We start from the raw sequence: 21,908 nt of genomic DNA, 5'->3' as shown, positions 1-21,908 counted from the left end.
TAATTAGGGAGAGCTTTTAGGGATTGACTGCAGTGTTTAACAATGCTGACAAGATTCCCCTCACACCTTCTCAGGCAGCAAGAAAGCAAAGAAAGGCATAAGAAAAGGAAAGAGGCCTGAGCTCGGGTTTACTTTAAGGATAGTTTAAAAAAATACTGGTTTGGATTTTTTTTTGTTTGTTGATGCTTTTCCAGAGAATAGTGGAAGAGGTGACTTAATGACTGCATAGACAATCATGTTCACAGGTCACCTCTCATCTCTGGGAAGAGGCTGTGAGGAACACCGAATGGAAGAATGGAAGAGAGCTCAGGCACTATGAGACAATAAATTGGAATACAGCTGTGTCAACATGATCCCCAGAAGTGCCACCTTCTGTCATCCCACTGTAAGGGATTAAACTGGATCAAAAACTGCACACAAAAGCTTCTCCTTGGAAATTCAGCAGTCAGAAAGCAGACCATATTATTAATAAAGCACAGGTTTAATAAAAAGGTTTGAAGTTTACATCTCAAAGTGACTATAAATAAACATTTTCACAATACATATTCTGGTTTTAAAAATAGCATCCATTATAAGATTATATCTAGTTTCTGAGTTACAAAATTCCATATAAGTAGCAGATTATTCTCAGGATGCAGATTACAAGAATACAGCAAAAGTGGGACGCCCATCTGAAAGGAAACCTGCCTACAGCCTCTCAAATGGCAGAAAATACAACAATGATACAGTTGGACACAATAAATCCTGGTGTCCTAGTATGCAGTTCCTTCACAACTGTAAAAATGGAACTGAAGAGTGCTTTGGCTGCTCAACCTTGCTCAACTCCATCCTCTTGGGAAGGGCTTGTAACACTCTACTCTTTGAGATTCCAGGATGGATTCAGTACAGATTCTTTTGGTATCAAAAAAAGGAAAATTTTGTCTGTCTCTGGACAGAAATAAGGCACTTCTTTAGAGCAGTCAGTGCAGGCTGGGAGAAGCGGTTTTGATTCCTATCCAGAAAGCAGCAAAAGACATCTCTTCAGTGAAGATGTGTGGCAACAAATCCTGGTAGTTATGCAGAAGGGGTAGCCTGTTCTTGGACTCCTCATGGTTCCCCTGCCTACCTCCATAGTGATAGACATTAAACCAAGAATAAGTAAAAACTTTGCATCCCAGAAATATCAAGGTGAACATTCCCTTTATTTATTTCAGATGGAGATAAGCAAGTTGGCCAGCTGGACTAAGAACTAGGGGTCTGGCTACAGCAGCATGCTGCTTTCGGCGGTACAGATTGTATCAGCATTTAGGTTGGAGCTTTCACCCTGTGTTTTTTCCTTTCAAAGTGAGCTGTACAACAGACATGTAAATAGTAATGTTTGCAATGGCATGACTGGATCCTAGCTGTGTAGATTCAGTAATTCTCAACAGCTGTCTGCCCTTTCAAATATTACACAGGATACCAAGAAAAAGGACAACCTAAGAATACCAACTATCTCAGGGCAGTGTTGTTGTTCTCTTTCAAGTAAAAACTCCAGCAAGAATTAGCTGCAAATGTTGCACAGTAAGTTAGGCTGGATGACTAGAAAAAGAGAAGGGCAGTTGCAGGGTGACTTTTCAGTCCAAAGAAAAGCTCTTCATTTTTTCTGCTAATTCCTGTCTCATTTCTATATGTTTCTTCAGGTTTTGCACTTCATGGGGCAGGTTAATGTCCCACACTGCCAGACAGGACTGTAATTCTGGAAAAGAAAAAAAGTAGAAATATTGAACACTCCAGCAGAGATGAATTACTGTATAACTAGATATGGTTTTGCTGTGCCTTGGCCTTGCTGACCTTGTCCCTTTATGAATGGGCAATGTCCCTATACTCTTTCCAGGATGCCTGTCCCTTCTTCCCTTTCCTGTGTAGTCCCAACTTGCCCTTCAGTTTGATCAGCAGGTCATGACTCAGCCATGGTGGTCTCTTGCCTTCCTTCTCTGATTTCTTACACCTGAAGATTGAGATCTCTTGTGCTCTATAGAAAGCATCTTTAAAAAGCTGCCAGCTCTGTTCTGCTCCCTTGTCCCTGAGGGCTGTTTCCCATGGGGTCCTATTTACTAACTGCTTGAAGAGGTGGAAGTTTGCTTTCCTAAAATTTAGACTCATAACTGTGCTTGTGATGGGCTTCATACCCTTTAGGACAGTGAACTGCACTAGTGCATGATCGTTGCAGCTCAGGCTGCCTTTGACATCCCCGATGACTTCACTTGCATTTGTGACCAACAGGTCCAATAATGCATCTCCTTGTATAGGGCTGTTCATTTCTTGTCTTAAAAAGCTGTCTTCTAGGCACTCTCAGAGCCTCCTGGATTACTTACAGCTAGCTGTGTTACTTTCCCAACAGATGCTGGGGTAGTTAAAATCCCCCAGCAGGATGAGAGCCTGTAATCACAATGTCTTCTCAAGCTGGAGTAAGGTGGCTTCAGCAATAGGCTCTGAGTGATCAAGGAGCCTGTGGCAGACTACTACCACAAGGCTCCCTTTGTGGTCCCAATCCCTAACACCTACCCACCTGCTCATGGCTATTCTTCAGGGACATCTCTTCACATTCTATCCACTTCCTTACAGAGAGGGCAACATCTCCACCCCTTCCCTCTCCTGCCCCTTCTGAATAGCTTGTAGCCTTTGGCAGCCACAATTTAGTCATAGGATTCATCTCATCAAGTTTCTGTAATTGCTATTATGTCATAGCTTTCCTGTAGCAGGACAGCTTCCAACTCCTGTTTGTTGCCCATGCTGTGTACACTGGTGTAGAGGCTCTTCAGCTGGACTGCTGGCCCTGTCACCTTCTTAGAGGGGGCACCCCCACTGTTCCACTAAGGAGATGAGGGTAGCTCCCATGAAACACCTGGTTACCTGGTTCAGCTCTGTAAGACCTTGCCTTTGCTGCAGTGTTCAGAGCAACAGGTTGCTGGCCCTTACTATGACCTCATCCTTCCTTATGGGTTACAAGCTGTTTGTACTTGCATAATTATTTGGATTCCATTACCTAAACTTAGAGTATAGCATTTGAAAGCACTTGAAAAAAACATTTCTGGTGCCTGTGGGCCATAAGGTACAGACCTCGGGTTACAGCTACTGTTAACACTGAGGTACCTGCATAAAATGTAATTTCTATTTTCCTGTAAATGTTTACAAGGCTCAAACACCATTCACTGTAAACTAAAAAGGAAAACCAATTTCATAAGGCACTGTGTATGCTGGGAAAATATCACTCCTTCACTGTCCCTTCATGCAAACAGCTCTTTTTTATGGAGAGCTCACATTGCTTTTAGTGAAATAAGGATAACTGAGAACACTCACACAAACGTAAAGCTCATCTACACTTGCCACCCTCAACTTTATACAGTCATTGCCACAGTTTTAGAAGACACTGAAACTGGGATGAGATAAATGTAAAACGGGGCATTGATCAGAGCATCAGTTGTAATTGTTCTTAAAATAAAATTGAGATTTTCTGTCTTCATATTCCTGCACACTGCTCTTCTAATTGTCAGGAAACTTTTCATGGTGTCTGACCCAAATCTCCCTTGCTGTAATAGAAAGGACCCAGAGGGAACATGTAGAAGTCTTTATTTCTTTCCTCTTTATTAGAATAGAATAAACCAGGTTGGAAGAGACCTTCAAGATCATCGCGTCCAACCCATCAACCAATCCAACCCACCTAAACAACTAACCCATGGCACCAAGCACCCCATCAAGTCTCCTCCTGAACACCTCCAATGATGGTGACTCCACCACCTCCCCGGGCAGCCCATTCCAATGGGCAATCACTCACTCTGTATAGAACTTCTTCCTAACATCCAGCCTAAACCTCCCCTGGTGCAGCCTGAGACTGTGTCCTCTTGTTCTGGTGCTGGCTGCCTGGGAGAAGAGACCAACCTCTGCCTGTCTACAACCTCCCTTCAGGTAGTTGTAGACAGCAATGAGCTCACCCCTGAGTCTCCTCTTCTCCAGGCTAAGCAGCCCCAGCTCCCTCAGCCTCCCCTCATAGGGCTTGTGTTCCAAACCCCTCACCAACTTCGTTGCCCTTCTCTGGACTCGTTCCAGCAAGTCAACATCCTTCCTAAACTGAGGGGCCCAGAACTGGACACAGTACTCAAGGTGTGGCCTAACCAGTGCAGTGTACAAGGGCAGAATGACCTCCCTGCTCCTGCTGGCCACACTGTTCCTGATGCAGGCCAGGATGCCATTGGCCGCCTTGACTGCGTGGGCACACTGCAGGCTCATGTTCAGCCTACCATCAACCAGTACCCCCAGGTCCCTCTCTGCCTGGCTGCTCTCCAGCCCCTCTGACCCCAGCCTGTAGCACTGCATGGGGTTTTTGTGGCCGATGTGCAGAACCCGGCACTTGGATGTGTTAAATCTCATGCCATTGGACTCTGCCCATCTGTCCAGCTTGTCAAGGTCCCTCTGCAGAGCCTCTCTACCCTCCAGCAGGTCAACTCCTGCCCCCAGCTTGGTGCTGTCTGCAAATTTACTGATGATGGACCCAATGCCCTCATCCAGATCATCAATAAAGATGTTAAAGAGCACAGGGCCCAGCACTGATCCTTGGGGCACACCACTACTGACTGGCTGCCAGCTGGATGTGACACCATTCACCACCACTCTCTGGGCTCTGCTCTCCAGCCAGTTCCTAACCCAGCACAGAGTGCTGCTGTCCAAGCCATGGGCTGACAGCTTGGCCAGGAGTTTGCTATGGGGGACGGTGTCAAAGGCCTTGCTGAGGTCCAGGTAGACTACATCCACAGGCCTCCCCACATCCACCAGGCGGGTCACCTGATCATAGAAGGAGATCAGGTTGGTCAGGCAGGACCTGCCCTTCCTAAATCCATGCTGGCTGGGCCTCATCCCTTGGCCATCCTATAAGTGCTGTGTGATTGCACTCAAGATGACTATTTACATATTTAAAGCCTTTTCTCATGTAATTTACAAAGTCTGTACAAATCCACTTAACTTCCTGTAACACTGCCTCACAAGCTGCATTATTTCCACTGGACTATTCCTAATGACATTCCTAATGACATTCAGAATAGTCCAGATCATTCAGAAAAATCCCAAATGGCCATGTAAGCACTCAGCTGAGTGTAAGAATCAGCTCTTATCTTACAGACACCAGTTTTCAGCTGGTATGAGAATGGTGTTTGCCTTCTCTGCATCCATGTGACAAGGCTGACTCATGTTCAGCCTGTGATCAATTTTAATCCCTTTTCCGCAGTCCTGCTGTTTAAGCTTATCATTTCCTCATGCTGGTATAATGGATCATTCCCACTGAAATAAGTGGTCTTGCATTTGTCCTTACTGAATTTCTTCCCAGACCATTTGTTCTATTTGTCAGGGTTTGAATTCTGATCCTGCCCTCCATTGTGCCTGTGGCTTTGTCTTAGCTTAGGATTGTCTGCAAATCTGAAAGGCACATTCACTGTTCTTTCAGCCACGTCATTCACAACAATGTTGAGGATTCTTGGCCTACACCAGACATTTCTGGAAATCCATTTGATACATTCTTCCATTAGACAATGACATTTGCTCTGTAAAAACAGTTTTCCAGCATGTGACATTGTATATCCATATATGTCTAATCCATTTTTGGAAGTTAGTGCTAGTTTGTATGGTGCCCAGAGATGCAGCACACAATAAAAGTAATAATGCTGTTTCAGTGAAACTGTAACAAAAGACAACTGTCAACTCTCTCCTCTCAAGGATAATAGTGTCTACTGCACTCATAATGAAAATTGGGGAAAAAAACACAAACCAAACAAACCACACTTTGGGTACCTTTGTGACATTTGTTGTCTTCAGCATCACTTCTATAGGAATATCCCAAAACCAGGACTGCATTCTTGAGATTCCCTTTATTAAAGAAATAAGTTTTAATTTTAATTGGAACTTTGCAATTTAAGCACAGAAATAGTAGATTATGCCACTAAAAGGACAGAAAGCAGAGATCAGGCAACCAGACCCTTTATTAAAATCTGTAACCATGAAAAACCCAGACATGAAAACAACATAGTTCACATCTCCATTTAATGTAGGGGTTTACCAGGGTTCAAGGGCACAAGCACTGAATCAGCCACCAGCTTGTTGGACAAGCCTAAGAACAAAAGCACCCCTGTTACAAACCACAAGCCAAGGTAGCAGAGTCACAGGAAACAGATGGGCTGAAAATGAAGTCCTAGTGCACAGCAGAAACACAGTAATCGTTTGGTTATGAAGGAACCAAACCAATCAAATATAGCACAACCTAATTATTAGTGTTCTGAACTAATGATGGCACACAGCAGGGAAAGGAGAGTTAGAAGGGAAGTAGAAATAGGGGATAGATCATAGGAAGGTACCTAACCAGGATTTCAGGAGTGGTTGGATCACAGAGGGGTAAGTTGAATGTGCCAGTGTTTCAGTATCAACTTCACAGTTATTCCCATGTTTACAAATTTCTTACAAGGCAGATGGAGGCTGTTACATGTTCTGCCAGAGCAGCTTCCTGTCTTACTGGCAGAACAATGAGGGCAGTGAGCCCTTGGCATTATACTTCTAGAGGAATACAGGACCCAACCTGTGTACCTGGGTCATGGATCAGGCCAGGGAAGGAAGAGCCCTCCATTTGCAGATGCTCCAGCTGCAGCATGGCACCCTAGCCTCAAACTGCCACAGTTATCAAGACTGAAGGACTGAAAATGCTGTGCTTGTGAATCTGAAGTCTCTAGCTGGCACTCTTTAACAGCCTTCAATAACTGAACAAGTCTCTACAAAGTTGTGTTTCAGGCAAAGGCAAATTGTAGGAAGATGGACTTTTGACTTGTACAGCACTGTCAGCACTATGACCTAACAGTAGTCTATGAATACTTCTGGTGCTGGAAAGGATGCTAATAAGAAAACAGTCACAGCCTGCAACTATGAAGCTTGCTAGCAGGATTTCAGTGTGTTTCTGAGTCCACAACAGCTTCATTGTATTTTTTTGATGGCAAACATACTTTAAATCACACTGACAAGGGAATTCCATAGTTTTTTTCCAAAACACAGTAGAAAGAAGTGGGAATCCACAATGCTTTACCATGGAGTATTTTTTTAAGCATATCCACTACTGCAGTACAATGAACTCTGGAGTTGTTGTGGCCTTCGTTACTTTTGGGAGAGATGCAGAGAAGTGTACAGGTGAAGGAAGTTAGAACAGCCAAGAAGTGACCCATACTCAACTACATTTCTCTGGCTGTCTGTAATTACCACTGAAATCCCACAACTACTGTCTACCTACAGCAGCTTGAAACAACTGTCCCTGGTGACAGGAACAGCATGTATGTACAATTCTGAACCCTGAGTCCAGCTTTACTGTGATCTGCCTGTGACCCAAACTGAAAAGAAGCATTTCTGAGTAAGGATGGGAGGACAAAACTAGGCAATAAGTAATTAAGGAGAAATTATTAAAACCTAACAAGCCTCACAGAGAAGAAGCCATAAGCATAAAATTTCAGATGAAGAAAGAATACAGGCAGAAACATATCGAAACAAAGACTATCAGATGTTGAGAGCTGTGCCAAGGCAAGGCACAAGGCCACACTGAAGGTAGGGTGTGATCATGTGCTCTTGTTTTATGTGGGCATAGGTATGACAGCCTGCTCATATTCAGCTAGCACCAGTGACTGATACTGAGGATGACAGCAGTGGAATAGAATGAACAAAACAAAACAGCTACTATTTTACTGGAAAACCATGCCAAACAGGACACAGCAATCCTAAACTTTGCACTGTTTTTTTGTGATTTGATGGTTTTACTTACCTAGCTGAGCTGTTATCATGACTCTGACAGAATCACAGAAGTTGTCTATAACTCGTACAGGACGACGTGTTGATAAATCGAGCAGCAAGATATGTCCTCCTCCAGTACCTATCCACAGCGCAGTATTTTTCTGCAAGCAAATTGTCTTCACTCTTCCAGAGTAAGCCAGTTTATGTTTTGAGTCCTTGCTTAGTTTTTCCACTTTGTCCCTATGAGTGTGGAGAGAATTTGTATTACAGTCTGGTGGGCCACTACTCTACGACTGCTAAAATTACTTTCTCAGTAGCAGCCTTTTGAACAATCATTCCTCAAGACAAGAGGAAAAAATGTTAATCAGCTGACTGACTTGAAACAAACTGGGACGAAAACTGCTGGACTTCTAAAAGCCAGCTGGTCTTCTTTGAAAGACCTTTAAATAGTAGGAAGGTATAGTCCCAGTATTCAAGAGGGTAATATTACTGCAAAGTGGAAGGAGCATACCTAGAGCTGCTCCTAACCGCACCATGAAAATGAAATGTACTTGGCACATTCAGGTAGAAGAATAATTGAAATGAAAATGAAAATCATTGTCACTGTTAATAAAACTGTGATCTCCTACTGAATCTGTGCACTGGAGAAAGGACATTCTTGTTCAGGGGATGAAAAAGCATTAGGTCCTGAAGACTTCCTTCATTCTTGAGCGGTTTAATGAATCCTCTCAACATCAAAAAGAGATTGTGAAATATAAGAGTCTTTAAAGAAATGAAATTCTGCATGGAATATTCTGAATGTCTGGGCTGAGAAGAAAGCAATTCCCCATCTGTCCAAAGAACTGGACAAATCCCACACCTTCAGCAGGTTAAGGTACTACAGAATGCAACCTTTCTATGCATCAGGCTATGAATCTGATATGAAGCACTTACTTAAGAAAATGTGCACAGTCAATTAGCTCAGAAAGTTTTTCTGTCTTCTTGTCCCATATTTCCACAAAATGGCTGTTCTTCTTTGCCAAGTAGATGGATTTGTCTATTGCTATTGAGATAATGTTTGCATCACTGTAGGCATTATGGCAGAACCTAGAAGAGAGAGGAACTCCAGCTAGATACACAAAAAATATCTAACAGAAAAAGCTGACTATTATGCATGGAGTTAGCTTCCCTCTCTTACAGAATCATTCAGCCTTAAGCCCAAAAAACTGGGCTAGGATACCACTGAAAGGGTTTGATGCAAGTTCTCACAATAATGGACTTAGGCTGCTTGGAGATGCATTAACGCCCCAAGCCAATTTATGAATCTTCCTCATTTATCTGCTCACATCACAGCACTACATACTCCACCCTTTCCCTGACACTCTTCCAACATTTGGAGACATTTCACAGTTCTCCCAGGGCCCACAAGCACAGAAAAGGTCACTCAACACAAAGATGACAAAGCCTAAAAAGCTCTGCTCATTTCACTTCAGCTGACAGTCTTTTTGACTACTTTCTTCTACATACAAATTTGTCTTTCAGGCCAGATATTTGCTTGCACATATCAAAATATTACTTGCCCTGAAAATTAATAGCACTAGTTTATTTCACTGACTCAAGTCATCTTGAAGAACAAGTCAAAATCACACATGTATCATACTGACAAACATGTAAGAACAAACATTATGCTAAATGTGTGTGTACACATCTAAATAAGGTAAACAGGGCCTGAATAACTACAGTTGGTGGAGAAAAACGGATCAGTGGCATTTATATATCTTCTGAACAGATAGTGACTTCATAAATGCTTTATATAGTAATGCCTATCCCTCATTTAGAAGTGGCAGTAAATACTTTTAATGCTAGCATTAAAATGCACATCATATTCCATCTGCATTATGGAAAGAAAAGAAACAGGAACTCAAAGAGTGAACTCTAGAACAAGACCTTACATCAAAGAACTACCAGAAATCTTTAATGAAAGCCACAAAAGAGCAAAGTAACATCACTTATCAAAATCCCCCAAACTTACAGTTGGCTTGTCTTTGTTTCAATGAGCTTTTGAACAGTGAAATCGCTAGTTAATGTGATGATCTTTGTTCCACAGCCTCCCCAGATGATATTTTTTTCAGCTAAGTATGAAGATTGGTTCAAGCACATGAGAGGTGTACTAATATTTCCTATAGTTAGTATCTTCAGAGCTGTAGCACCTTTACACTGCAAGAAAAACATATACTGTCCATCAGAAACAAGAAATGCACAGAGACTCGGAAACTGCTGAAACAAGGCCACACAGTCTGATGCATTACATTTACCTGACCAGGCTTTTCTGAACCATTATGGTAGCTATCCAGAATGTCAGAGACTGAAAAGCACCAGAGTCTCATAAATGTCCCAGAGAAAACAGCCTTTGTGTGACCAGAAACAGGACAGAGCTGGGACGGATACTTTCTGCAAGCCCTGGTGCGCAGAACTGCACAGAAAGTTGCATCCATATCTTGGAGACATCCCACACTAGACTGTATTCCAGTTCTCCAATGCATTGCAACTCTGTAACTGCTCCAAATTGCATATGGCCAGGAACAAACCCTCTGGAATCAGCTGATATAAAGAGTTCCCAGAGTTTCTTTATCTATTCTGGGAGCAGAACTATGGCCTACAGGAAATCTAAGCAACATTGTCTTTTTGAAGATACCAATTCTGCAATGATACAGTGTGAATGAAAGAGGAGGTATGACAGCAATAAAGGAGGTAAAACCAGTTAGAATATTCTTGATAATGAGCACTAATGTCAATCTCTAGTGAATTTGCTAGGTCTTTCAAAGTCCTATAGTAAGAGATAAAGTTTCCCCTCTTAAATGCATTGGTTGAAACAGGTATCATAAAACACGTACAGTTCCTCTAAGACTGCAGTAGAAAATGATTTTTTATTTTAGAGAAGTGATTAAAAATAAGCCATATGAACTAAAGCTACTGCTGGTAGCTGCTTCACATACTACTGACAGTATTTTGTAGGACAGACATCAAAGAACAAGTCTACCTTTACTGCTCGGTCTTCAAAAACTGCCAGTCTGCCATCAGCTGTGCCCACCAAGAAGAAATTCTTCTGCTTGCTGAAACAAACAAACAAAAAGAATTCTAGAACTGCCTTAACCAGATAAGAAAATTTAAAATGAGTAGCCTCTGGTATTTGACAGTTTCATTGAACACTAAAAGCAAATGAAACCACCTGTGGCCAGGAACATAGTCTTCCGTTAGCCTAGGTGCAAAACTAAGCAAAACTACAGGCAAAATAAGCACATAGGCAAAACAAACTGCACGAGTGTACAGATGTAATTCTCTGAACACCTCTGTTTAGCTGTATTTTCAAAATGTAACTCAACAGATTTAAAATTCATTTATACCTTTGCTTTGAAAGAGAATTACAGTATAAACAAGTGACAGAATCTGACATTTTCTGCAGACGATGTCTTTTTGTTTCATCTTCTGTGTTAACTGCCCACAGAGAACCAGACTGGGTTCCTGCTACAATCCAGTTTTCTTTCTCAGTAGGAAGGGTCACCAAGGCCAAACTTAAAATTTTACTGTCTGCAATATCCTGAGCAAGGAAAAAAATTAAGAAAAGCAATCTGGTTATGATTTCAGTACGGGTAAGTGCTAGTAAATTGCAGGTAAAGTACAGGGAAGAGAGGAAAAAAAAATCAACTACTTTTCTGCTTCTTTTCATGGATACAATGACAACTCACTCACAAGCTTCACTTTCCAGAACTAATATACTGCTGTTAAAATGCAGTTCTTTTGGCACATACATCTGGGTGCCAAAACTAGAGTAAATGGTAGCTTTCCCACATACCTCACAACTATGTCCATCTGTATTTAGGTTAACAAATGAAAGTTGTGCTTTCTCTGTGTTCCCGTTGCCTATCCAGACTCCTGACTTCTTGCAGCTTTGATTGGCAGCTACCATGCACTCTGCTGTGGATGTGCTGGGTATGGAAACATACCTCATCAAACAGATAAGCTCTGCAGAATTCAGGATCTCATAAACCTACAAAGACAGACACAGCATGCACATGATAATAAAAATGGCTTGCACAGTGATAAATAACCAGAATGGATAATGTTTTATGGAATATGGACACAGTCTATCAGTAGGTCTGCTCATTTTTATTACCACTATTCATGAGCAATCTTTGTGAGCTGAGCAGCATGTTGACTCGTTATGCTGGCTCTTATTGTCTTGATAAAATTTCAGGAAGTCAGTGGGGTTAACCAAGTTTGAAAATGTCACCCATTTCAAAGAGGAACATGATGTGTGATAACAGCAAGTAGGTTTCAGACCCACACTGCTATTCCTCCTCACATATGCATGGAACAGTGTAGGCTACCCACACTGATACTGTATCATGAAATCCCTTTTCATAGTTCTAGTAAATGCCTGGAAGTATTCCCAACCCTGTTTTGCTACAATCACAGGGGAAAACAGCAGGCTAGAATAAATGGTTGGTAGATTTGAATGGAACAGTTTATCCTGGATGGCAAGAGCAGGCAGTATTCCATGACTGTTTCAGTTCCAGAAAAGAATAACAGAAAGGACCGTGTGCCTCCTACCAACTTCAATGTCCTGTTCTTTTTCAGAAAGCACAGTAACTCTGTGGTATCACCCACCACAAAAATACAAATAAACACACTACATAATACCTGGGAAGATGTTGGCCGCTCCTGAGGGTTTTCCTTTAAACACTTCTTAATTAAATTTTCAACTTTAGGCCAGGGAGCACACCCATATTCTTTGACAGGATCTAAAATGTAAAATTAAGATAACTTCTTAACCAGTCTTTAGAACAGTTCAGAAGTGAGAGTTCTGAATAACTTTATTTCTTATTTTAAGAGCTAATTAACTTCTCAGAGAGCTGCTTTAAGAAATATCATACTCTCAGGTAAAATATCAGCATGGATAGCTTGGAATTGCTCATCTGCTAGAGCTAGAGTCCTTCTCATTAAAAGCAGTTAAAGCAAGTGTTTTTTCCTTTAACTTTTTCTTTAATGTCCCTACACTTGGGACTGAATCACAGATGTGTGTGAATTGTGTTTTGATTAACGCTGAGCATTCAAGCACATATAATTTTGGTCTGCAGTTTTTTAAATCCCTGTGAACACTTTTTTCCACATCTATTCTTTTGTGTTTGGGCAGAGTATATGGAATACAAATGAGCTTCCAATAAATTGTAGAGTAATCTGGACAAAGAACTCCATATAGTATTTATGGGATATGGACTCAGTGCTTTGAATATGTCTTATGAATTGGGGGCTGACCTCTAAGAACAAATCATTCTTGAATACAGCCTGTATTGCTTTTAGTTCATCATTATCCACAACAGATATTCCAGTCCTACATTAGACAGAAGTAACATTAATGATAAATACCTGCAAATGAACATATTTTGTTCAGACAGGCACTGTTTACTTGTGAGCTCAGCCAGCCACTTTTTTTATGGAAATGTATAGATGCTAAGCCTGAGCACAGATGGAACTGTACTATCTTCAGAAACTAATACTTCTGATAGGGCTCATAATACAGAAAATAGCCAGATGAACAGCTGCACTCAAAAGACACTTAGTCATCGGTTCTTGGGATGGCCTCTTCAGTGAGGAGGTTTAAATCATCTGAACTACAAACTGGACTATTCTCCTTGAGAAGCAGAAAATGCATGAACTCTCTGTCCCTAATGGAGAAGCCATGTCAGACTAAGTGGTATGGCTGCTGCCCTTTCCTAAATGGAACAGGTTTTCAGTCTTAAAGAATGTTTCATGAGTATATCCACTACCACAGGACAGTAAGTAAGAATGTCCCACATTAAGCTTGTAGTACTATAACAATTCAACAGTTCTTTACATGGAGGTTGCCATATACTGAGTTGTCCAGCCTGATAGCCTGTTTAACCTTCCTTTCAGGAGCCAACTACATATTACAATGTAAATGGAATATGAAGAGTGCCTGTAGCTAGGCAGGGACTTCACACTCTTGACAAATTAAAAGGGAACTGCTGTCTAAAACTTTTAGGGGTGGCAGGTCTTTTAAAGTAGTGGAACCTGTTTTAAAAAGAAAGTAAGATTTCAAGCTTTTTTTAGAAAATATGCATCTTCTCAATATAGATATTTTTATGTAATGTATCACAGTCAAAGAACAGAAGTGGAATTGTGTGGATCTTAGTGCCATGGTAATATGTAAAGGTCAAGTTCTAGCATTAGAAAGTACCTTCAGCAATATCCATTCTAGCTAGGTCTGCATAATGTCCCAAGTATATAAACCCTTCATTTCTTCATAAAATGCATTAGCTAGATTCTTTGAAATTGCAGTGAAATTACAACCAAAGTGATGTTGAATAGATGCCCATTTCTCACTATTTCTAGATTGCATGAAGCTAAAAGAAGCTTTTAAAAAGCGGTATTATTTAGTCTCCTCCTCTGACGACACTGAGATCCAACATAAGAGGTGTTATTTTTGGAAGAGCTAGGAAAATGGTCCACTTTCACATTAAAACTTTCAAGAAACAAGGCCTACCTGGTAACTTTCCTTGTATTGCCAATTCGTCAAATTCATTTGGAAACTTCAAGCCTTCCATTATTCTACCCCCTCCTGTTAAAATGTCATAAAGCAGCAAGCCAAATGAATAAACATCAGCTTGCTGATTGTAAATAACATTTCCTCTGGCCACCTCTGGTGCTCGAAATCCTGCAAATAAAATCATTCATTAGTGGTTATGATTCATACCAAGACGAAGCCATCTTTATCCTTTCCTGGGCAAATACTTACTGATGAAAATATTACAGGAAGTAAATAAAAAATGGCACACTATTTCTGGACTGGCAATAGTTTGCCTGTGGCAGACCTCCAAAAGTGTCAGCAATCGGTATAAAGGAAGGGGATAGTACATCCGTTACAGAGCTCCTGACTGTTAAACCTAAAATCATTCATTTATCAATGAATACGGAAAATGAAGGGCAGGTCTGCAGTGTTTGCTGATGGCCGAAACATTTGAAGTTACACCCTTATGCATAATTTCCAAGATAACTTTTCAAAGTTACAGAATTGTTCAGTGTTTTTAAAAGGATGTTCTCTCTGAAGTCAGAGAACAGTGCAGATATTTATCGCCTTTAAGAAAAATGAAGACCTAACTTTGCATTACGGAAAATTAAAACAATAAATACTTTTAGCTGTGTAATTTGAATATCACAGTAACCACACCAAACTGAGACAAAAATTGTAATGGATGAATGTAATTAACTAATTCTCTTTTAAGACCTTTAGGATATTTCTTGATTCTTCTGAAAGGTGTAAATACATGAACAAGACGACCAATATGTATAAATCTGGTATCACAAGTTGTAATAGGGTTAGAGCAACATTCTCTGATCTTTAACTGGAGTAGTACAGATTTGAATTACAAACCACATAAAAACTGTATTAGATATTGTTGGACACAAGGCACTGTAAAAGAAAGCATTTTTCCACACCTGGTGTGCCTTCAGAAGTTTTTATTCCCATTCGGCAACAATACTGGGCAATGCCGTAGTCAGCTATCTTTGCAATAACAGCTGAATTGGGATACAGGGTAAAGAGCAGCACATTGTGAGGCTTTAAATCACGGTAGATGATCATTGCTGAATGCAGGTACCTGTTAATCAAAAAATTATTGATTGAAAGCATTCATAATTCGGGGATGCATCTATACACACACCCCCCACTGAATGCATTACTCCCATAACAGTAAATTATATTTTCAAATGTTAAATATTATGTTAAAAATGTCAACCATTACCAACATAATACCAGCTTGCTGGATATTGACTTCAGAACTGTTCTGAAATATTATTTACTGGCACATAAACACAGCAATACTTTAGTATCACTGTAAGTGTCAATGGCAGTTTGAAAACTGAATCTTAGAAGTTTAAACTTCACTGCTCCCAGAGCTCCTTTGCTGGTTTTGTCATTTTACCTAGGCCGTTCATGGACTTTCAGAACTTGAAAATGCACTAAATTAATTTCTTTGACATTTTAATAAGAGATCAACAGCCACATAGAAACTCCACCCAGAGCTCTTCCTGTTTCTCTGTTTATATGAGTGCCACTCCTTAGCAGGAAAGAAAACAGGTAACAAAAACTTGTCTTATATATCAGCTAATCAAGCATAAAAATACAAGCATTTGTCTGACACAGGGAATATTCTGCTTGAGATAAAAGAAAATTAAGGTTTTTCATTTGTATCGTATCCTATTTGCTAGCATATAATATATGTATCACAATGTAGAAGTGATGTTTACCTTAAACCATCCGCCACATGTAGAGCTATCCTGTGCTGAAGTGTTCTAGTTAAACTTGCATTGTCCTGTTGAAGCAAACGATCAAGAGACCCTTTAAGGGCTAATTCCATCACCAGCATCCGGGGACGGATCGCAGCAGCCAGCAGAGACACTAAACTGGGGTGGTGGAGGTGACAAAGCACTGCGAGCTCCTGTAAATTGTAAAATGAGATGGAATACTGTAAATAACATAACCTCTCTATCTCTGAAGTAAATGCAGAAATGTTTTGGAGTGAAGTCTTGCAATTTACTTAAACTTTTTAAGCTGTTCACCAAGGTTAGTATTTCAAGAGTGGCACTACAGGTAAAAAAAAAAAAAAAAAAGGCATTATTTCTTACTTGTCTCAGAAGCCTCAGGGAAGTATGTTTGTTGAATATCTTTATGGCAACCTCTTCTCCACCATAGGATGCACGGTACACAGATCCAAAACCACCATCACCTTTTCAACAATAAAATTGAAAACATTAAAAACAAAGTGATATCAACCATTTCTCATAAAACTAGCTTAAAGGGTCCAATTTTAATATGATCAGTAGTCTAAACACATAAAACACAGAATCCAGCATAGATGATAACAGAAAATTTGAAACTCAAACCCTGAAAAATTCAGAATACCTTAGAAAAATACATTTCCACAGAAATGAAACTTCTAAACTGTTTTATGTGCAGAAATTACTGCAACAGATTTGTTTCTATAACCTCTGTAAAAAACCCTCTAAATATAGTGCTTACCCAGGAGGAATTCAGGAGCTTCATCAAATTCCAAGTCATCATTATTCAACATAATATTTCTAGGCAAATCAGCCAGCATCAGATCAGGAGCAATCTGAGCTATTGGAATGGTGTGTTTTGGTTGATCTGGGTCTACCAAAAGGTCACCTAAGAAAAAAAAATGAGACAATTAAAATAAAAGGGTAGTCATCACTCAAAACACACTGAAAGGTACACAGAGCTCTGTGAGTGTGTATGATCAATGTACCTAAAATCAAATTAATAACCTAAAATTAAATCTCTATAAATATATACACACACATATATATGTATGCACATACACACACAGACGTAGACAGATATATACATATGGAACAAAACAGTAATTAAGGTCGCCATTCAACTTAATATATCTTACATTTTTTAAGCAATTTCAAGGTTCTGTATATATGTCAATCAAATGTGACAGCAACGGTTGCTGTGTAATGACACTAGACTAACCAAGAGATTATGTTTCTATCTATTAAAAAAAAAAAATTGTTAGTATGTAGAATGGCATTCTGAATATTGCCTTTTAAATTACTGCTGTGTGTGCTCCAACTGAAAGATCTAGAATCAATTTTACTACGTTCTGGATTTACTCCATGAATGAACTTGCACTACTGGTATAATGACAAAAGGATTCTTGTCATAATTGCCATTTACAAAGAGTAGTTGCAAACTGTCCCATATTCTATACAGAGAGCTGTTACTTAAACAAACAAGCTGCTTTTGACTTATACTGTAGTTATTTCTCAAACAAATGAGCCATTTAAAAATAACATAAAGTACCCAGATGTTACAAATGGGGTATCGTATGATATTTATCTGCATACAGGTGTACCCCTGCGTAACTCAAATGACATAAATATTTACCTTCTTCAGCTTTCTTAAGTAAGTCATCCAGTAGTATTTTTTGGTGTTCTTCACCATCCTGAAAGCTGTACAGAGCCCACTTCTTCAACAGTGTTTCTCCTTCACCACATACATCTATATCCAGCAAACCTGGAAACCATTCCTCCATAAGAGAATCTATGTGATCCACAACTTGGCCCAAAAGGATGCACCCTTTAAAGAAACAAAAGAGGGAGATTACAGCCTCAGCTTGTCATACTTGTAATTACAAATCTAAACTCTACACATTCTAAAGGCAAAAGCACAACAAATCAAAATGCCATACTGCTATCAAACTGGAGCAAAAATCAGGCTCAGGAACAATTAACCTTTTCTGCAAGAAGGTGCTGTGATTTTCAGAAAACTGTCTGGGTTGTTGTCAAACACTGCTGATTCCACTAGGCAATAAGCTTCAGGAGACCAATTCAAGTAGATGCCTTGTCTCCAATACATTCTATTGGGACGAAGAGCTCGCTCTAGAAAATAAAAAAATAGATTAAAAATCTGATCTCCCATGTGAGTGTAGCATTTGAAATTATTCAGACTGATTAATGGTATTTTAAATATTTAATTATGACTGTAGGTTTATGTCTACCCAAATAACAAATAAAATAAAGGCTATAACTCTGCAGAGAGATGAACGCAACAAAAGCTGAATATATGACAACCGGTGTTCAATTGCATTTTAAGTCTTGCAGCAGATAACGCGTGTAGTAGATAATGCTTAGGTACATTCAGGATTAAATAGTGAATACCTCAGGCAACCTATGTAAAAAAGTCAGTGATTTGAATTTTTCTTCTATCACACACTCATGAAATAGCAAGACGTGACTGGAATTCTATGCTCCGGAGGCAACTTAACACCAGGAGGGCAGGCAGTTATAAATCATTTGTAGAGCATTAGCAATGCGTATTTTTTTATACTTTACATACTACCAGTATTCATAAATCACACATTAAGAAACCAAAGATGAAATTGCAAAGTTCAGCAGACAGCTCTCCTGTCAATCATGGAATTATTGAGAAAAAAAAAAAAAATTGAAGACCCCACTCCCCAGGTCCCCTGCCTTCTGATAAATGCTAAGATTTTAAACCTTCTTAAAGTGAGAATCAATGAGCCTCAAATGGTTTGTTATTCTGCATGGAAGACATAGCCTTTCCTGTATTCTTTGTAGAAGTAAACAGAAATATTGCATAAATAGAAGGATTTTCTCCATCTTCAGCAAGTGAAGAAGAATAGGCTGCTAACAATCTTCAATTTCCTTTGCACACCACTGTAAATGTCAGGCACTCTCTGTTCCAAGATACTTCTAAGTTGCAAAAAAGACCACTGTTCTTTTTCTTGCATTTGTGAAGCAGCCAGAAATTAGCTAAAGCAAAATGGTGTTGGGGATTGCAGCTTTAATGTACAGGTGTGGGCATGCAATGCAAACAGGCTTGCTATTAAACATTGAAAGATAAAGATTTGTACCTCTTCCTGACAGCATGTAAGGTGATATTTCAAGCAACCTGTTGATCAGTCTGGACCAAAATCCCATAGGGAAGTATGGCATCTCATAAAGCCTGATAATGATTTCTGAATTTTCACAGTGGGGAAGCTCTATAACAGGTCTGTGATCAGACAAACTGAAAGAATAAAAATATTTGACAGTATTTAATGAGGCACTTTATCCAAACTGACTGATGACATCCATTATTTATTAATAAGTAAAATGTATTACTTATTAATGAACGAATGATCTGAACGATCAGGGAACAGACCGATAGCATATTTGCTTATTCTGCTTGCTTGTGCTAAAATGAAGTGCTGCTGTAATTTAAACCCAACAGAATCTTACTAACAATTATTTGATAAAGAATGTAAATGTGAGGAAAACCTGAGGCACATTAAAAACATTTGGACAAAATTTTCCTGTTCCATGACCTTGAAGACTGCAGAAACTCAGTCAATGCAACCCTGCCACACTTCCTCCATGAAACAACATAAGCATTATTAAATACATCACGGAAATCTGTAACTGAGGCACAGAAATTATGTTACCTGCTTCAAAACTGCACTCAAATTCATAACACTTTTTTGTCACCGATTTTAATAACTAGACTGTTTGGAAGAGATGATAATTCTGAGTAACTTGACTGTGGTTCTCATTCCAAGCAAACAGGCTATAGAAATTCACGGTTACCTTTTATAATGCAATCAATATCTGTAATGCTGGCACACTGCAATGTAAAGCTGAATTATAACTTTCCTGCTGCAGACTCAGAGCACAGTAGCTGTAGAAGAAGTATTACCCTCACAAGCATTTTATCATTTATAGATTCCATTTATTCACCATGCAAGTATGATGCAAGCTTTATCATTGTATCACAGTATCACCAAGGGTGGAAGAGACCTCAAAGATAATCAAGTCCAACCTGTCACCACAGACCTCATGACTAGACCATGGCCCCAAGTGCCACGTCCAATCCCCTCTTGAACACCTCTTGCAGAAGATCAGCTTAAAATGTCCCTGAAATATTTTTCAGTAAAATGTAGTGTACTAAGACATGCTTTCATATACCAAATTGCTTTGATAATCAGTTAAACTAGTTAGCCTGATGAGAAGTTTTTATTCTGATTGACCTCTATGGCTGTCATTTCTGGGTTTAGCTATTTGCTTACCTGCTTGGGATTAATAATTGATCCTCTCCTAATGGCAAAGCAATCTGAAATTTTTCCAGAAGTTTAAAGTATTGTGACATGTAGACCTTAGGAAACTTGCTCTTCTTTAAAAGGAATTTTTCCACATCTGAACGCTTTACAATTCCCTTTGGGTATTTAGAGAAGCCTTCCACTTTCACTGTCAGGATCTTTTGAGAAAAAGCAAAACAATTCCAGGTGTATGGCCATCACCAGACTGCATTTTCCTAGCAAAATCTGTTCTCTAAAGTATTTGGTAGCCTATCATTCAGGAGGAAAAATGGATTCCACTTCACAGTGAAACAAAACATTTCCACAATACTACCCAACAAGAAGACAACAGTGAAAAAATGTAACCTGTTTCAAGCTACTTGTGTGCTACCATTCTTCAGTAGCTTTCATTGTGTCTTGTGATCTTTTAGGTATTTTCTCGCTCTTAGTCCCATCATCTTTAAAAGCTAAAACTTATATTTTTGCTGTCTCATTTCCTGCATTGAATAAAAGACTAGTAAATATAAATATATACATAAAATTTGGGGATTGTTTCTAGAAACATATTTCAATTATGGTTTCACTTCAGCAGTCAGTCTGCTCCTCTCCCATCCAGACACATGAATCCAGTATCACTCACTTCCCTCTGCCATCATCAATACCAAGCATACAACCTTTCTTGCCCCATTCTTACTACTTTAATCCAAAGTTCCAGCTTCCATCTTAATGTAACACAAGATTTCTTTTCATCCATGTTTTTTTTTGTTCTGTTCTACATGTATCCTTGTGTGCAGTGCAGTTTGGATTACTCTAGATTATGAAATACCGAAGAAATGATGAAGAATTACTGATAAATTACAGAGGTTTCAGACAGGGAGAAAAATTCCATCCATGCAGATATAAAAGGTAACCAGAGTCTAACCTGTGCCATGATTTTACATAGCCACTTAGGATCTACAAAATAGAGATCTCTTAGCTGTAGTGCTGGGTCTCGAAAATGAAGGAGTACACCTGCAAAAAGAATATTGTCATTAGCAATGCATTTTTCAAGCTCCATATGAAGCAAAGTAAACACCACATTCTGGGCTGTTTTTCTTACATGACTTGACATAAGCAATTTGGATAATAAATACAGCTACTGAATTGATGTCAATATCTCAGGAGTAGAATGTAATCCTGATTTGCCCAGCTTTACATTTCTTTTCAGATGTTTTGTTAAATTTGTAATCTGACTTGGTTTTTTGCCAAGCAGCTATGCTCTGTGTGGTTTATTACATCATCGTATGAAGTCTGAACAGCACAGAGATAAGCTGTTGCAGATATTCATCTAACCACTATTCAAGCTATTACAGCAATCAAATCTTTCTTCAGAAACTGTGCTAACCATCAAGTATGATATTTTAAAGGAGGGGTAAGAGACAGATTTTTCACAATACAGATCCTTTGCATCACAAAATTCCTTTATGACTTGACAACCTG

General features: G+C 39.5%; 1 protein-coding gene across 2 annotated transcripts in view; it reads right to left on the bottom strand.

The window, feature by feature from the left end:
• Positions 1–468: 468 nt before the first annotated feature.
• LRRK2 (leucine rich repeat kinase 2) overlaps positions 469–21,908 on the bottom strand; it is a 62,754-nt gene continuing 41,314 nt past the window's right edge. For both annotated transcript variants that reach the window (XM_068166712.1, XM_068166721.1), the window contains 19 exons: positions 21,352–21,440; positions 20,421–20,608; positions 19,230–19,384; positions 18,088–18,234; positions 17,741–17,932; positions 16,847–16,993; positions 16,453–16,553; positions 16,075–16,265; positions 15,265–15,425; positions 14,312–14,482; positions 12,448–12,548; positions 11,600–11,794; positions 11,151–11,344; positions 10,787–10,859; positions 9,779–9,963; positions 8,701–8,853; positions 7,799–8,007; positions 5,800–5,874; positions 469–1,717 (listed from right to left, as the gene is read on the bottom strand). In XM_068166712.1, the coding sequence (XP_068022813.1) occupies positions 1,596–1,717; positions 5,800–5,874; positions 7,799–8,007; positions 8,701–8,853; positions 9,779–9,963; positions 10,787–10,859; positions 11,151–11,344; positions 11,600–11,794; positions 12,448–12,548; positions 14,312–14,482; positions 15,265–15,425; positions 16,075–16,265; positions 16,453–16,553; positions 16,847–16,993; positions 17,741–17,932; positions 18,088–18,234; positions 19,230–19,384; positions 20,421–20,608; positions 21,352–21,440 (2,849 nt within the window). In that variant the 3' untranslated portion in view covers positions 469–1,595. The remainder of the gene's footprint in view (positions 1,718–5,799; positions 5,875–7,798; positions 8,008–8,700; positions 8,854–9,778; positions 9,964–10,786; positions 10,860–11,150; positions 11,345–11,599; positions 11,795–12,447; positions 12,549–14,311; positions 14,483–15,264; positions 15,426–16,074; positions 16,266–16,452; positions 16,554–16,846; positions 16,994–17,740; positions 17,933–18,087; positions 18,235–19,229; positions 19,385–20,420; positions 20,609–21,351; positions 21,441–21,908) is intronic.

The sequence above is a fragment of the Melanerpes formicivorus genome, unplaced genomic scaffold, assembly GCF_026170545.1.
Source record: "Melanerpes formicivorus ecotype bairdi unplaced genomic scaffold, bMelFor1.0.p_v2 SCAF_3, whole genome shotgun sequence".
In the NCBI taxonomy this organism is placed as follows: domain Eukaryota; kingdom Metazoa; phylum Chordata; class Aves; order Piciformes; family Picidae; genus Melanerpes; species Melanerpes formicivorus.
Note: the sequence above shows the minus strand (reverse complement) of the source record. Positions and strands in the feature narration are given on the sequence as shown.